This window comes from Andrena cerasifolii, chromosome 3 (assembly GCF_050908995.1).
Source record: "Andrena cerasifolii isolate SP2316 chromosome 3, iyAndCera1_principal, whole genome shotgun sequence".
Taxonomy (NCBI): domain Eukaryota; kingdom Metazoa; phylum Arthropoda; class Insecta; order Hymenoptera; family Andrenidae; genus Andrena; species Andrena cerasifolii.
This window is the reverse complement of record NC_135120.1, coordinates 20,906,595-20,924,878: the sequence shown is the minus strand read 5'-3', so window position 1 is coordinate 20,924,878 and position 18,284 is coordinate 20,906,595. Positions and strand designations below refer to the sequence as shown.

General features: G+C 45.0%; 1 protein-coding gene across 3 annotated transcripts in view; it reads right to left on the bottom strand.

Annotated features, from left to right (window-relative positions):
* LOC143366726 (dual specificity calcium/calmodulin-dependent 3',5'-cyclic nucleotide phosphodiesterase 1A) overlaps positions 1-11,047 on the bottom strand; it is a 143,083-nt gene extending 132,036 nt beyond the window's left edge. The window contains exons 1-2 of one of the 3 annotated variants that reach the window (XM_076808040.1): positions 10,601-11,047; positions 8,157-8,668 (exon numbers count right to left, since the gene is read on the bottom strand). In XM_076808040.1, the coding sequence (XP_076664155.1) occupies positions 8,157-8,181 (25 nt within the window). In that variant the 5' untranslated portion in view covers positions 8,182-8,668; positions 10,601-11,047. The remainder of the gene's footprint in view (positions 1-8,156; positions 8,669-10,600) is intronic. The other 2 variants (XM_076808042.1, XM_076808043.1) reach the window with 2 other exon arrangements.
* Between the last annotated feature and the right edge of the window lie 7,237 nt (positions 11,048-18,284).

Here is an 18,284-nt window from a genome sequence, read left to right as displayed (position 1 = left end):
TATTTCAGCACATCTGTCTTGATTAACAAGCTACCGTGTCACGAGCCGACCGAGCATTCTAACTCCCAAAGCGGAATTTAATCTCGCAGCTTTGTCTAGCACGTGCCCTTCCGATTAAACGACGCGCGCTAGATAACCTGTGATAAGGTAATTTACGTTATAGGGAAATGCGAGCCAAGCACCATCTTGCTGGACTGCAAACTAATTATTCCCTTCGTATTTAACGCACTGCCTTACTATCGATGCAATTAGGTACTATCCTTGCGTAATTTTAGATCGATTAAGGGGGTTGCAACGAAACATTACCGATATGTTATCGATCTCATTGAATTTGATATTTAAAGATCCCAAAAAGAATAACACGCTTTTTCCACTGAATATTACAGGATAATAACTCCAATAATGGTATGTACTCTCACGCAATCGTTATAAGTTCGCGCGGAGTTATTAATCCCCCGGTAATTCGTTATCAGAGATTATTTGGAGCACACTTCCGTCGTCGCGTGTCCGTGAAATATTTCTCAGCGTGGAAGCTGGAATTTATTACTGAAACGTGAAAATTTCATATGAGCTATATACTGTCCAAGTGACGTTCGAATAACTGGCCACGTGCTGGTGAGTCTCTTTTTAGGGAAACACTCGATGAATATTCACTTTCCGATGTTTAATTGAAAATACACATTTCATAGCCTCGACAGAAATCGTAACGAGAAAAGTATAATCGAAGAATTTAATTAATGTATTTTTATTATAACATGAAAATAATTAAAAAACAGGTCGTTTGTCCTAAACGTAACACGAAAGACATTAATAACAAATCTTGGCGTTAAGGGGTTATGCCTTGTCAGGCGGTCGAAAAGAGGCGAATATTTGTGAATTTTTTTTGAAGAAGCGAAAGCGTATATTTTTACAGAATTTTCTGCGCTTAAAAGAGCAACATTTAAAGAACATTTGGTAATTTTTTCGTAAAAAAATATTTAAGTTTATAATAAAGTAACAAGCGACATCCAAGAAGCATTTTTAAAAATTTGCTTTCGCGGTGAGCACTGCCATTCGTAACCAGATGATATAAAATCAAAAAAGAAAAAAGATTTCGTTAGTATATTAATGTATCCTCAGGTTGACAGGGAGAATTTTCCGAAATATTAAGTTAAAACAACATGGCAGCTGTTTAAAGTTGAAATCCTGATTTTTTCCTGCAAAAATTACGCAAAAAAATCAGGATTTCAACTTTAAATAGCCGCCATTTTGTTTTAAATTAATATTTCGGAAAATTCTCTCCGTCAACCTGAGGATACATTAATATACTAACGAAATATTTTTTGTTTTTTCATTTTAAATAATCTGGTTCCGAATGGCAATGCTCACCGCAAAACCAAATTTTTAAAAATGCTTCTTGGATGTCGCATGTTATTTTATTATAAACGTAAATATTTTTCTACGAAAAAATTACCAAACGTTCTTTAAATGTTGCTCTTTTAAGCGCAAAAAGATCTGTAAAAATACACGCTTTCACTTCTTCAAAAAAAATTCACAAATATTCGCCTCTTTTCGACCGCCTGATTAGGCATAACCCCTTAAGTCTGTGTTTCCTCAGACCTCCAGGAATATTCAACTCCTCCGTTCCTTGTCGTCATATTCGCCCTAAAGTCGCTTTATTTCATTCATCCCCCATCTTGTTTAACTGCATCAAAGTTCCACCTCCCGCTCGCGGAATCTTGACCCCGGGCACCATGACTTATCGCCGCGATTCAGTGTCATATTTGCCGGCCTTACTTTCTGCACAGCATTCCGCTAGCCCCGATTCTCCGCAGCGGCGCTCTATTTTTATTGTCTAGCGTACTTCGCAATCTCTTCCGCTGAACCCTCGCGGCGTTATTCGGGTCGATCCACCGTGTTCGTCGCGCCCCGTCGACGAACTGGCCAGCTTAGACGGAATGCAATTTTACGACCAGGTGAAAATAGACACCTTCGACGTCACATTCAAGGGAACCGAGTGCTCAAATTTCAGCAGCCAGTACGCCGACGTTCCTAAGAATTTGCTCCGAAGAAAACCGTGTGTAGAACCCCGAGTGGCCGATCAGATTTCTAATATAGTTGAGGTAAGTCTTTCATCCCTTCAAATGGTATTCATCGTATTCGAAGATCTACATTTCGAGCAGATTCGCAAGTGTCACCATCGGTTCCTAGGGTTTCGCGAGCCAGCGACAAAAGTCAGGCTCTAACGAGCACAGTGTTACTTCGCCTCTCAGTTGCCCGACGTTCTCGACCGTTTCGTTTCTCACCGAGAGGATCGAGCACCTCGATATGGACAGACTCGTCGATAAAATTGCCTTCCGTGGAAGTCAAGATTTCTAGGACCGCCCGGAGAGCCGAAGAACTCGTCAGACAGGGGCACAGATACGAAAACTGTGTCGCGCACCGGTTCTCTGTTTAGAGAACTTCACAATGGACGAAAACAGAGGGGACGCCCGGTTTCCCTTGTCGGTTGACCCGCGGACGCGAATCGATCCCGATTCCGGAAACGAATTTCGTTCGCCAGTAGCCAGGGATGGCCGCGATGTTCGGTCGGCCATTGATTCTGGCTTATCGAGCCGCGTTAAAAGCGCTGACTACCCAATAAATCCGTCGCCTCGTCTCGCGGCAATTCTTTCCACCGCTCGCATTTGCAAGTCTGAAACTCTTCGCAAATCTAATAGACGCGATTTAAATTGTACTCGACCGTGGGTATCGACCATTCCACAGCGGTTACGACGCAGAGGCGAACGAAGCTGTTGTCTGGCAAAAAAAAAGAGAACGAGAGAAGAAGGGCGATCAGCCGCCTTGGCAACTGAATCTCTCAGACCCAAGAACCAAAGCTTGCCTCTGAGGCACATGACTTCAACACTGCCACTGACCACCCTCGGGTACCTCAGCTAGCTCACCAGGGCTGAGGCTGTGTAAAAGGCTCAAGTGAGAGTCATACTGTGTGTTTTCAAGGCTCCGCCGTGGCATAAGTGAGAGCTGCTAGAGTGTGGAGTTGACAGGGGAGTCTCAAGTTATTTGTAGAGGATTGCGCAGCATGTAAGCAGCTATTATAAAGTTTTCTAATAGACAATTCGCGAATTTTGAAGGCTACTGTCTATTTCTAAATTCAATTATCGAGTGATTCACTTGCAGCTGGTGGATACTATCAGGCGAAGGGGATTCTCGACCTTTATACACTTGAGCACCTTACACTTACCTTACACCCTTATACACTATACTAACAGAATGCTGTCACTTGAGTCTGATGCCAGGTCTCAGCACTGGTGAGCCAGCTTCAGAGACCGGGCTCGCCAGGTCCCGTCCTGAGGACATGATCCTAGGGTTTAAAACACCATGGACACAAGCCTCAAGCCCTGAGGGCGATGGTCTTTCAGTGTGGTGGGCGTGGTCTCTGTTAACAGGGAGATCTTCGAACCTGTGTGAAAGATGCGTGGTTGGTAAGATATTACAATTCTGCCTACTCGCCGGTTAGCACTGAGAAAATATGGCCTCTTCAAGATGAAATATTTTTGAACTCAAGGGACCATATGTTATTTAACGTACCCATTTATCAAGGGAAACTAATAGTAATAACCACGTAGTGAGTATTAAATTGATAACGATGGAAGCCTGGGATTCTACTCGCAGGGACCTATCCCCTAAGAAGGGGTCATTATAGCAACTGAAGAGAGAAATTTGTGCCCTTTCAACAAATGGATGAATTTAAGCACAGAAAGCTGCGGTAATGATGAAAACTTCTTCGATTGGCAGGGAGGAAAAACAACTGGGGTGTATGGAAGAGCGTCCAGCCTCGTGTGCTATAATATCCCTGGAAAAAATTCGGTGCAAGTGGTTCACCAGCTCGTAAAGTCCCATTATGCTCTCCCATAGCTTTCTATTTTTTCTTTCATACAGCGAACACCAGAATAAATGCTCTCACACCAGCTAAGCCATAGAAATGAATATTTGTTACATACAAACTACGAATGTCATTTCTTCCGAATTATAAGTAACATAGGAAGCTGTAAAGTGGAAATCACAATTTCATTATTATTTTTCTATTCAATTCAACTATTCAATCGCGGAATAAGTACTCGATCGACTTGTTTTTAACGAGAAGCACAAATTGCTTGGTATCAACCAGTGTACAAGTGGACAAAGGACACCTATTATGACACAGGCAATAGGAGACAGCTGAAATCAAGTGGACGGATTAATTAGACGTCACGGGAGGATATATCGCCGAAATCTTAGCCTGCGCTCGCTGATATTCGCCAGGAATTTCTCCGTCACGTCACAGCATTTCGGCGAAATTTGCACTACGACGTGTTAAACACACTTTTCGCGAGGGCTCTCCAGAAACAGTAGTTGACATTAGTTAACAATATCGAGAAACGAATATCCCAAGCGTTTTTAGAAACCACGCGGAACGCAAGCTTATTCTCCTCCTCTTGAAATAACAACCCCATCGGATCATAAGGGAGCGTGTATCCCCTTTCATAAGGGCGCCAGCAAATTAGTTTCCAGGAAAAAAAAACATGTCCGAAAGTTTTTAGGTAGCTACGAAAGACATGGCCAAAGTTTATGAATTTTGATCGACTTCTTACGTCAACTGGCGGATCTTCCACAGATAAGGGTCGCGCCAGTGGAGCCGGTCAGGGATAAACGCGCCTTAAATTCGCCGCAAAGTGAAGTGGGATAGCGCAGAATTTACAAAGCGCCTGTCGCTGTCGATTTTACGATTCCTCGCGCAACCACTGGCTCGAAACAAATCGTATAAACCTACTGCGCGACAGATTGTCGGGAATGTTTATACCGATTGGGGATTGGTTTCCTACTTCCCTCCGTTTTTTTTTTATATTTCATGTTACTGACAACGCCATGATCAATGCGACGGTCGGTTGTCATTGTATCTGTGATTCATTTTGAGTTATACGAAATGTGCGCTGTTGGCTGATGTAGGGGCTGGACATTTTCGCGTCAGGGAACGTGTTTCATAAATTGGGTTTCATAAGGTACCAACGTAACTTCAGGAATGATTGGAGTGTACAGATATAAAAAGGAATCGTATAAACATTCGTTCTATCTGACCTAGATTTTGGGTTACAGCCGTTCCCGGCGATACAACCCGTTGTTCAATCCTCGGACAATATGTTGCTAGAAATTTTCGACACGTACTGGTCTCGCGAAGAAAATGAGCTGAAACGATTCACGGAGTTTCGTGACGGTGTTTACAAATGGACACTAACTGTACACGCGAAATACGAATTGTTTCATTGTACCTACCCTTAAAACGAAGGTAGGTACGAATTTTCTTCTTTCACCCCTACATCTTCAAGTCACCCCTCAATGCTCACTAATTATGGAACACCTTGTACTGTTGAATATATATGGTTAATTTCTAACTTGGGGATGTAATTTCGTTTCCCGAGGGCCTTGCTTAGGCTTTTCATAGCTTTTAAAGACTCCTGATTGACAGAAATCTTGGGAAATAATAATGTCTACAGCTGACTTGTATCGATCGCGAAAGTAAAATCTACCCGAACCTTTGGGCTCGATATTAGGAAAAACATTTATTCGCACGTTCGTGATCGTAAATGGAAGTTGCGAAGAATCGAGTGTGAGCGTCCTGAATCGAGCTGGGTCGGTAATTGATTTTCCAACGTCGCGTGACATTCAGCGTAGGCGCAATGAGTGAAACTCTTGGACTAATGAATTGGACTTAGGCCATTAAATCTTATGTTGATGAGGCAACCTTGTTATTGCGGGCGGAATGAATTTCGAGCCGGGAAGTTTGGCTGCAAATGGGTCCAGAAATGCTACACTTGTCGTTCTTACTACGTAATACATCTTCTTGTTAACTGGCTCTAGTCCCGTCCTCTGTTTGCGCTTGTACTTTGGCTTGCGGCCCAAAAAGCCGGGGGAAACGTAAACTCCCATGAATCTGCTTAAAGCTACTGTACAGTTGGCCCCTTTCTCACGAGTGGAAGGAAGAAACAATGTGGCTAAACACTTCTTGAAAATTCAATATAACATTGCAATTAGTGGGAGTTTCGTGCAACACAAGTGGTTTCCTCGGATTACTCCCGCTGATGCTAGGTATCATCCCATTGGAGAAGAACATCGATTATTAATGGAATATCTTTTAGAACGCGCCTCGGGGTCAACGGTTAACCTCCAGTCTCGTTTAACTGAATTGCAGTTCCCAAGTAAGTAACAGAGATTCCCTCGTGTCTAGGGAATTGAATGAAGCAGGCAGGATAAACCTTCTCGTGGGAAGGATCTTTTCGCCGAAAACGGGGAAGAGAATGGGAATTTAACGTGAAAGCGGTTGGAAGCACCAAGTTATTACATAGAAAGAAACGAAACATCCCCGAGTCCCTTTTGAGAGAAAGTAATTGCTCATGAACGGTGTCTTTTCTCGCGCGGTTGGGACGTTACACGTTCCGACGCAGTTGCATTAAAACCGCTTACGTTCGCGCGTATTTCAATGCTATGTAAACCTACCACTGGCAGATTTGCAGCGAAGGCTGGGGACCAGTTCGCACGATACTGGTACCTCGCAAGGAATGGGAAAACTAGTTGACGGTATCGGAGTGCAGTCCGGTTGGATTCAGTTTTCTGTTTGGAACTCGAGAATAGCGAACATTTATCAATGTGACAAACGGAGCAGAACTTGCCGCGAAGATGCGCCATATCTTGTCTGCAAGGAAATGTGTCTTGTGTAAGAACGCGACAGTTTTCAATGGCTCTATTCTACGAAAACTACACTGAATTCCGTAGAACAATGTTGGTCAGAATAAAAACTGTATAGTTCTTGCAGGATGTACGGAATAGAGTTGCAACTAACAAGGGAAGATCCCGAAGCCGAAAATTCAAAAGATTCTGAAACTTTGCGAATACGTAGGGGATTTCCTCCTGATTACAACGCAATTTTTCTTTGCTGCCAAAATTCACTCGAAGCGGGTGAAATTAACCCCTAAAAATTCGGCTATTTCCCGATTTTCTGTTATAAAGTTATCGCAAGTGCGCACTGTAAGAGATAGAAAAAAAAGTTTCAAAAGAAAAGTTACTTCTTTTAATTAGATCTAACATTTGGTAAAAAAAAATGTTTTACAGTTCACGAGTTATAACAGAAAATCGGAATATAACTGGATTTTCAGGGGTCAATTACATCCCCTTAGAGTGAATTTGGGCAGCAAGCAAAAACTGCGTTATAATCAGGGGGAAATTCTCTACATATTCACGAAGTTTCAGAATTTTTTTTGAATTTCCGGGGTTCGGGATGTTCCCTTGTAAGATCTGAAACCAGATTTCTCTTATGACATTGTTTTGAATGTCATTAGCTCAGATAAATCTCTGCTAGGCCGAGAAGAGTTCTGAGACAAACTCGCTGCACAGAACTTCTAAAGCCGCAAACGAGATCTCGCGAAGCTACACAGTTTCCCGCGGAACTGTTTGAGGATTTCACCTGTGAAATTTCATAATTTCTGTGAAGCAATTAAAACGGTCTCCCATACAATTCGCTTTTTAGCGCTGTTCTACGTGACAGCCTTAATTTTGCACGTCGAAAAATGCAACTCTTTTAACGTTGGGAACTCTCGTTAACGAGGCACTAGGCGCTAAGGCTTTGTACGTCTCGTTTTAAGCCGCAATTATGCGCTAAACTTTGCGTGGTCGATAAACGTGTAATTTGTTTAGCAACACTTCCATCGTTTCCGTATAATAACGTGCAGGTGTATCTTCAACTATACACGATGATAAAACGAAATCAGATTTAATTCCTCCACTAGATCATAGACAAAGCGTGAAGTATTACCATCGAAATATCGATTTCCAAAGTCTTAGACCCTTTTCACAGAAAGCACGTTTGTGACACGCGATATTTCATACATATTCAAATATATTCCACTTTGTATCTGACTCTCATAAATCAATGCTGCGTTTACTGAATATACCTGGAATACTAAGTATTAATCTCCGGAGAGGGCACTGTGTCAAGTGTCTTGCAATTTGTATCAAATCGCTGTCGAACTCACGTTCGCGGAAAATCATGAAGACCTCACGCGTGTGCGAGAGAATGATATATGCAACGTCGATTAAGATAAATCGAGGGGGGGGGGGGGAAGGAAAAATGATTGATTTCCTACCTTGTGCATGCTTGTCCTTGTCCATTTCTCTCCGGTGTGGCTGAGAGTGCGGCTTGTCACGTATCACCTCGGATCACTGCATCACGAAACTTTCCAACTTCGATCGATCCCTGATCTCGCACGTTCGGGCTCGCACGAATTATTTCCAAATGCTGTGCGCATCTGTCGTACGCGAGCACGGCCTCCGCGGGGTGGGCGAGGGAATTTTACGTGTTTACGAGGGGGAAAGAGACAGAGAGGGTGGGACACCTGTGCTTGAAAAAAACGGGGGCAGCCGACACCTTTGACAAGCGGCGCAGAAAATGATGCAGATCAGCCGGCGCACATCCTGTATATTTATATCTAATCAAATCAATCGACCCGGCTGCTCGGTGCGGCAGCCACAGTCGCGATTCTTAAGTATCGAAATCCGCTGATCGGGCCCTGAGCAGGATCTACGGGTTTCGCCTCGTCTGATTAACAGAAAATAGTTTCGATTAGTCGGTGAACCGTCGACGGGAACCAGCTGGTATCTGCAAAAGATTCGCAGGCTTAGTTGCGCCAAGAACTTCGCCAATAGTATCGATGGGTCGCATCTGGTAAATCGAGGAAGAATAAAAAGATTAGTAACAGAAAACGGTGGGCGTTTGTTTTTTTTGCGATCTTTTCCCTGGGCCTCCATCGTGTCGCCAGCCTGAAAGTGAGAATTAAATCGAAAGATTGATGCTCCTCGTTCCCAATCAAACGGGGAAGCCTTTGAGAACTGAGCCGATGGACCGATATACGGTTTCGAGACGAGAGACGTCCCGTTTGACGGAACCTTGGAAACCACACTTTTCTAACGCGATCTTCCGTGCTTTTCGACGAATTATTTGGCGCCGTTGATAACTGATACCCTTGAATCGTCTTCCACCTTTTTTAATTTGCTCCTTAAGAATGCAATTTGCCATGTTGTTGGACTCGCCTGTGCACGCTATCCGTTGCAGATGGTCTTTTAGGACGGATGATAGGAAAAATGGAATTCTTGAAGTAATTGAGAGCATAGCTGAATTATTAAATCAAAGAGGCTCTAATTAAGGCAGAAGTGGGAATGGGAGGACCATTCACGTTGCTCACAAAGATGAATGCTGCGCGTGTTCCTGACGTTAGTACGGCGGATTTGTTGTCGAACTGCGAATTCATTTTACTTGGAAATTTGGGAATCATTACCTAACTTTATACTGATTCCTCCGCGCAAAAGATTCTAGTGCCTTCTTTAGCGATTCAAACATGTGAAAGGCTAGAAAGAGGGGGACATTGAGTGTAATAATCACAGTTCTCGAAGGATCAGAAAAAAATTGAAACAGGCGGGAACTCTGCCTCCTAAAACTACAGAGGAAGATATTCGAATGCTTTTACCCAAATACGCGATAATAATGATCCGGAAGAAGAAAGGAAGTTGGCGGGAAAAGGGCAGATCTGCTTCTACGAAGTTACTCCGGATCCTTTTCACGAAATCGCCGCGAAAGGAACTTTTGGGAAGAGAGCGGTCGCGTTCGACGACCGCAATCCTATTGCCAGTGTTAAAACATGCGAACCTTCGGTAACTAGAGAAAGAAACGTCCCCCCACCACGTTAATGGACGAAGAGACATCGCCGGATTTCCAGTGTCTTTTGTTTGCCCCCATTTCGCGGAAAACTCCCCAGCAGCGGAACACCTCAAAAAAGGGAAGAACTTGACACATCGAAGGATAAACGAATTAAGAGGCTTGCCAGAATTCATGCGTGAAATGGTAACAACGAGAGCAGAGAGTCACGATGCTCGAAGCACTTTCACAAGAAAATTACGTAGAGATTTTAAGGTTCTACCTGTCGCCTCGGTGGTAACTGAACCAAAGATAAAATTCGTCGATGGTGGATGACGAAGATCAGCCACGGCGTTTCGGCAGAGGAAGATAAGAGTCAGCATCCCAGTGAAATCCAAGCGAGGGGGAGAAAAAGCAGGGCCGTATAAAAGATAATCACAGTCACCTTTCAGAGCAGTCGTAAAGCGTTCCCGGGCGCAACAGCCCGTTAAGAAGACTCGGTTTGATAACGGAAAAACAAAGAAGCTACCATAAAAAGCCCGCACTGTTTCGCTTCCAAAACTGTCTCTCCCCCCCTTTATAATTCAGTGAACGTGCACCGACCAGACGACGGGAATCAAAACACAGGACGCGTGCACAGGAGAATTCAATCCTCGACGTGAATTTCGGAAAACGCCAGCCACGACGGGGCAGTGGAAGCGTACGAGTTTGCGAGGCGGGGGTTGACGGTGAAGGGTAGGTCGCAACAGCTCGGGGGTACAGCGTCGGTGGCAGCGATTCAAGGGCGCCGGTTTTCGGTGGCCGTTGCACGTGCACAAACGATCCGACGGTCTCGTGAGAACGGAGAGCGTGAAAGAGTGGTCAGAGAGAGTGAGAGAGAGGCAGAGAGCGGGGGTAAACCTCCAGACCGGGGCAAGCTCGCGGGAAAATTCGATTGGCCCGCGTTGGATCCGCGCGATGTGGTCTCGCGTGTGCGGGAGAAAGTGTACTCCGCGGGCAAGATGCAGCTTGACGGAATGACAGTGGCCTACTGAGGGGCCGACGCACAGAAGGGAACGCGAGACGCGCTGAACCCCGCGAAAATCGGATGTGCGCGCGCAACTCCCGAGCAGAGGCGACCGCCACTAAAGTTTCGTTCACACAGCCTTCCAAGTACACGCGATCTTACAGTGTCGCGGATGGGAAATTTAAGGGATTGATATTCGATTTGGGGGATGGTAATTATTTAAAGTCCATTCGTCTGGCGCTGCCTTGGATAATCGCTGGCAATGGAAAGCAAGCAAGCTATTCCCTAGCATAAAGTTTCATCTGATCTCCAAACGTCTCTGTTAATTATTTCGAGCAACATACGAATTATCAGTGCGCGTTAATTGCCGATACTGCTCCAGGGCAGGTCGAGTAAAATGAAGTGACAGTGAAGTAAGCTGAAACATTATCTGGCGACCGCGCAACACATTGTAAAGCAGTTTTCCGGCTCTTCTGGGAAAACCGACCACCTGCTGTGCTCCCCGTCTCCATTCGAGTCGACCTGGATGAGCAAAACTTGAAACAATCGCTGTAATCTGGCTTCGAATCCGAATTGCGAGGTACCGGGTAACAGTGGCGACGCACAGAGGGAGGGGAAGAGTCGTTGTTCGTTTTAAGCTGCGTTACCACAGATTCGATGGAAATTTCTAATACCCCCCGTGTACACGATTGCTGAGCTTTGTGTAAATAGCTTGCAGCAGAAATTGGATCGAGATAAACGCCGTTACGCAATCGGTGGGTGTGTTCCGACGCTTATACCAACCAATTCGAGATACTAAATGGATTGACTGGATCGTTGTCGGAATCGGATTGCTTCGTGAACGGATTTCTGGCTTTAGTTTATCAGTTACGGTGACTTTTATTGCGTAGATGCGATATACGCTCCCACAGTGAACACTTCCACTCATGAACCGCTTAACGAATATCACTCGGCTTTGCATCAGAGGCAATTAGATGAACTTGCATTTCTCTGCCTGCTTCGCTCCACTGTCCCCTTGAACTTCATAAAGGGTCTTTTCTATAATCGATACCGATCGATGCGCAGGGCTCCGCGTTATCACGTGCCAGCAATATTTCAGGGGCAAGTTTCCCCTTTATCCAATCCCCTTTCCTCAATTATTATTGAATAATCACACTCACGCGCGTATCGGGCTCTGCGATTTCCACGTCGCTGTATAGCTAATCGTCGGAATAAAGTTTAACTCCGTTCATTTTTTCGTTCAGTGGCCGTTGTCAGCGCTGTCCGGGACCCAGTAAAAATAAAATGCACCGATACTGCTCGAAGGGAAAGCTTATTACGTGCTCGTTAGAAAGTTGCAGTCCGTGTTCAGACCCTCGGCGAAAAGGTTGAACGTAAACGTCATTATTTGAATAATATTTTCCGACGATGCGATACGAGTACCAAGCGTTTTAAACTGCAAGCACGAGGCGCAACTTTGAAAACAATTTGTACGAAATTAATAAGAGAATGAAATGTGTTTAAAAATTGTTGAAAAATTAATGCCGAGTCTGATTAAATTACTGCATACATAAATGTCAATAGTGCATTTAGCTGAATTTTACTAAACATGAATCTCGCTAGTAGAATAAGAAGGAGCCATATTCTCACTGGGTATCCGATGAGAGCAGCTTCTGATAAGAATATTGATTCATGCAACAGCGAATGAAATGACCATGCTAATTTTTTCGAACGAGTCGATTCTTTAAGCGCGCGTCGCTCGCAAGGAGCTTTTTGCACGTTACATTTTCCATGATTCGCAATTACTCGGTGTTGCGCGAAACATGCTAAAAATATGTCACACTCACGCGACAGGCTGAGCTTGTATTTCGATACAGTACTCGGTCGTATCAACTTTTATAACACCGACACAACTATCCCGAAGACCGAGCTTGAACCCGTTTCGAACCTCTCCCATACCCGGTGCCTCGCACCTTTTTTTAAAAATGTACCAAGGACATTTCGACGTGGATAATAAAAGACGCTGAAAAAAAGGTTCGCAAGATGTTGCGGTACGGTAGCACACATCTGTACTCTGAAAAATGTGCGACCAATCAACGGAATTACTTTTCGAGCAAACGAGCACTACAAGACAAACTAAAAATCAATATCTATGAATGATTTATCGCCAACGATCTATATATGCCTTCGCTGACTTGTTATTCTGCATGGAAAGCATAAAACAAATCCTCCAGTACGCAAGATGATTTCCAGCTTGTCCTTGAATAAATATCCCACACTTTTCAGGAATAATAAAACCAGCATAAAAGAATTTCCTCTGAAGAGCCAAACAATTGTAAAAGTTAAACGAATGCTTGGAACGAAAAGCAATTCGACCTCAGAATGTTCCCTTGTCACTCCAGGGGCGCATAAGAATAACTAGTTCAAGCGCCTTGTAACACATAAATGGTTTACTAGAATGGCCCCAAAGAATTGATGAAACAGTGTTAAATTTAGCCACCCCAAACAGAACGAGTGCCCGAGCATTTGAAAGGGCGTACGACTGCCCCAGCAAAGAGATTGATCCTGTGCAACGGTGAATTTTCTAATCGACATAGTATTCCGAGGCCACGGCCGCCCGCCGCCCCCGACAGATAGGTACCCCGAGAAACGTATTCCCTAGCGACGAAGATTCCTGAACGTCAGAAGCGACCCGGTGGCAAAGGAACAGAGAGAGGGTGCCAGCCGTGGGCCCTAGATATTAATACGTGCACGACGCCAGTTCACTTTGTCGAGCAATGGCGTGTAAGATCGGCTCTCAACCGTCGGTACACCCTCCAGCACACTCGCACACACACACACACACACACCTCGCTTTGTACCTGTTGCAAGGTGAAATGCTAACTAAAGGGGATGTTTTAATGGCAGAGATAATAATATGCCCGCGGTACCAGTGGCTATTCCCAGACGCAACGGCAGTTGGCCAACGGTGAAAGCCCATCCGGCATCTCGCGTCAGGCTAGAGAGAAGAGAACCAGGACCAGGATGGAATTTGAAGGAACGCCCGATAATCGCCGCCCTCGTCTTCCTCCCGTGGACGATGCGAGCCGGGAAACCGGCTCGCTCCACGCAGCTCACCGTGAAACGATCACTGGCGGCCGGCTGCATAAAATCCGGCTCAATGAGTTTCCAAAAGGGGCGACGCGATTAGCCCTCGCCTTCACGCCGCGCTTTCCCAGATCCATTCGAAAAAAAAGCTGCCGGCTAACGTGGGCCGGATCGTAGAAACTGACGGAACAAAGAGCATCCCAGGACGCGAGGTCCTTTGTGAGCTTTGCCGCGATGTACACTTACACCGTTGTATAATTAGATGCAGAAACAGGGGGGCTGAAGTGGAGGAGGGGTGAGTGAGTTCGCGTTGGTCGAAAAGAGCGCTGTTCGTTACTCTCGCTGTCAGCAGCAGCTCTACGCACAAATCTGCTGCATGCTTTTGGCTTTCAACTGGGGTATGTCTTCGGGCCATTTACAACGGAGCTAGCTATAATACTATAGTCGTAACGACTTACGTATAACAAGGCTATCAAACTTGCTATCGCTCAAACATGCCCCCGAGGAGGCCACCATATCGTTTCTACTGACTATACTCGAAGTTTCAGACGCGAGACTAGTTTCAAATAGTATTATCTACTCCCAAGAATATGATGCTTTGTTCACTCCAGCGTCGATGGCGCTGAGTCAACATGCACTTCCCGAGTTTCATTCGCGATTTCGCCTGATAATCACCCTCTGAAGTTTTATTCGAGGCTCTAAGATTCACGGGTAGAAACATTAACGTTCAGGCTCCTTTAAACCCCGAGAAACTTCATCGCTGCTGAAAGTTGAAACGTGGAACGAATAAGCGGCCAAGTCTGCAGTAACAATCCAGCAAGTTATCGCCTATTGGATCAACAAAATTCAGCGTTCCCCCGCGAGAATTTTGGGGCGAGAGTGCCACGCGATACCGGTATCGCGGAATCGACAACAACGACGCTTCGTTTGTTCAAGAGTTGTTCCACGCGCGCGAGACTCGGAATTGATCGCAATCTCGATTTCATCGCGACAGCTTGAAATAAAAGAGGACAAGAGAATAAGGGAATAAAGGGAGAAAAAAGGGGAATAACGAGGCGCGAAATAGAAGGAGGGCTCGCAAAACGTTCGAACCTGCATTCAGGAGTCTGGCATAAAAGTGCTCTCTTTCATGCATGCCGGCTGACCTCCAGCGGCGCTATTAACGCTAAAAATGGACCCGCGAGCACGACGGCTTTAAAGTCATATCGCGTTTCCCTTCGACCCCGCGCTCAAGAGGGTCGTTTTGCTTGCGAGCTACAGCGAAGATCGAGCTACGAATCACTTTGATCCGCGAAGACGCATTTGGGAGCAGGCTAGGCTCTCTGACGAGGACGGGCCGCGTTCCCAGAAGCTGAGAGGGAATTAATTCGTCGCTACTGAAACGACGACGACACAACCATGTAGGGGGAACGAATCTAAAGTAGTGTGATTTCTGGAGGCACCATTTACGCAAGAATTTAAATAGACTGATTGTGAGTTTCCTGGATTGGAGAAAGGCCACTTATAGAGTCTTTGCCTTTCGTAGCGACTGTTTTCTAATTAACTTTATCCGATTAATATGAATATTCCGAAGGGGGTTGGAGGTGGCGACACTACTGTTCCGTGAATTTCTAAATTCCTGCGTGAATAGTCGCGCGGTGATTTAATTTGGGGGAACGAAATCTACGATAACACATTTTGCATAGCGAAATAAGCAAGAGTGTTGAGCAGAAGTTTCGGAGGAGGAGAGAATCGCGAAGCAAACCACAGCCTGGAAGCAAGTGTCTGTAATTGAAGTGGCCACATTCGAGGGACTTCCTGGAATAACAGATTCAATTGGTTCCTATACTCTCCAGTTCCTTCGGCAACACTTTCATCCTCGACCTTCCCACCAAGAGATTCAAGTAGATATATATAACTCTTCCGATCGATCCGCACGTACACATACAGGGTGTAAAATTAAGAATGCTGCGGGCTAATATCCCTAAAGCTGAGCGGGGTATGAAATATTTGTCTTGAAAGATTGCTCGGTATCTGTATCGCATGATTGAGTGAATCTCTTCAGTGGGACACCATCGTTTTTCAGTTGCTTACACTTGCATCTTATGCCTTCACTAGGAATTAGTCTACGCAAAAGAGAATCAGAAGAGTTTAATTTTCCATGTTAAATAACAAAATTTTCAGTACTAATTTTCAATATTAAAATAGTGTATTATTTAATTATACACCAGTAACAGGAATAAAAATATAGCATTAGACGAGTTCGCAGCGTGAACCGCGTGTGCATGTCTGACTACGTACTCGACTTTACCACTTGGCCGGCTCAGCGAGCAAGGAAATGCTTGCCGAAGAACACCAAGCAGAAAATCTTTCTTCCCGTCCGTTACTCGCGATTTCTTTCATTATAACTTTAGAACCACCTTGACCGTGCATGTGCCGTTGATATCCTCGAGAAGTGGGTTACAACATTAGGTATTTAAACCCACATAGTGGCGTTAGATGGAATAAAGGTGTTAAGGTATATTCTTCGTTCATTAAATTCATTGAAATAAGACAATAATATTCTACGTGATTTCAAAGATATTAATAAGTAACGCTGTCAATTTTACACCCTGTACATACATGTGCATACAGGCAAGTGTGGCGCAACAGAGGAACATGTCGACATTTCCCTATTCGGCTCTTTATTATTATTCCTTTACGCTTCGGGTGCGCTGAAAACGGAATCGAAACGTGGGAGACAAAAGTGTCGGGCGAAGTCAGCGCTCAATTAAAAGCAGCCTTCCTCTGCTCGTTGAAGTGACGAGAGCCAATCCGGTGGCCCGCCATTCCTCGATCGCTCTTCCCAGGGCGAAATAGGCCACCGAAAATGGTCACGAGGATTGCAATTTCTTCCCCCGCGCTTTAGCGGTAAGTCATTCTCTACTCTCACAAAAGACGCTCCAGGGCGATGCCCTGCGATAGCAAACTGAAAAATTCCTCCTCATACTTCCCCTGTTACTCTCCCCCAGAACGTGCCTTACACAGCGTCATTTTTAATTACTCCTATTCCAGGCAGGAATTATTCAACGTACTATCGAATATCCTGCACGCCTCGGAGGATACAAACGAAATGCAAGGAGGCTCGGAAATGGGGATTCATTTGCTGGCAAGAGGATACGGTAAGAAGGATTAAACCTGCTGGAACGTTGAGGGTCCACTTTCGCCCACGTTTATTCGCTCGTTAATAAAGGAAATCACCTTGAATTTGTCTGCCCCTCGAAACAAGCTCTGCCACTCTGGCTTCTGAGCAGCTCGTGAAACAAAATCGATGAGAAAAGCCATCGGTTAGAGGGATAATGAAAAAGCCCCTGCGCGATCCTTAATTCATTCTCCATGCGACACTCCTTCTTCGCTCTAGCCCGCCTGACCGGAGCTGACAGATGACGCTTTTTGTGAATTGGATTCCTTGCCGCGTATCCCGTCCTCCTGCGGTACACGTCTAGGTGTGCGGATGCGTGCGCTCGGTGTTTTGCGATTTAGTCGGCCGACCGACTGTCTTTTTTTTGTTCGAAGGGATGAAATATGAAGGGTTCGTAACGCTTCGGACCGAACACATCCCGTTTATCGCGAGAAATTGTAACTAAGCTTTAACAGTTAAGCTTCGAGGATAACCAACGGATAACAAAGGATGATTAAACGTTTCGGGGTAGGTGCTGGATGCCGCATTTCTTTAATGCAATCGTAAAATTCGATTCGGAGTTTCGGGCCACAGATGTGGAAATTCGTGTAAACGTGGCTTGGACCAGCACGTGCTCGACGATCCATCTTTGGGCGAACGTGTCAATGCGATAGCTACATTGAACGTTCAATAATTCATTTGCGGCGATATATGGAAGCGATGCTTCATGTCCAATATATATTATCAAAGCTCGATGATCTCTTCGTAAATTTATCGCGCTATTGAGAGCCGAGCTCTGGCTACGTTTTCGGAGATCAAGAAGACCCGGGGAATTAATTTGCGGTGCTCCGGGCCAATCGATCTCTCGCCCGTTATCTATCGTGAATTCCTTTTCTCCTGCGATGTATAAAGTTCCTTATCAGGGTGGAATGATCTCGATGGAACCAGGAGTACCGCGATTTGTCAACACGATTGCCAAGATTAGATAAGTTAGACCAGTTTACAAAATGGATAATAACAGGAGCGAAGAAGAGACGTGCCCAGAAAGCGTCGGGACCCTGAAAAAAAACCACGGCAGAAGAGCATTCCTTGCGGAAGTAATGAATTGAAGTCGTATTCTACCAAGCGAGCAAGGTCCTGGGAATACCATTAGGCAAATCAGTTGGCGCATAAGCGCTTCCAAAATCACGATGTTCCTGATCTTGTTAGTACTACACCTAGAATTCAGAGGGAGAAGAAAATTGTGGCTATTAGTTCCTGGGACATTCCCTGACCCAATTGTTAGCAGGCTTTATACCACAATGCATTCCCCGTAGATGCTTTCCTTTGTCTGGAAAACAATGAGCAAGCGCGGATTAATAGAGAATATATTA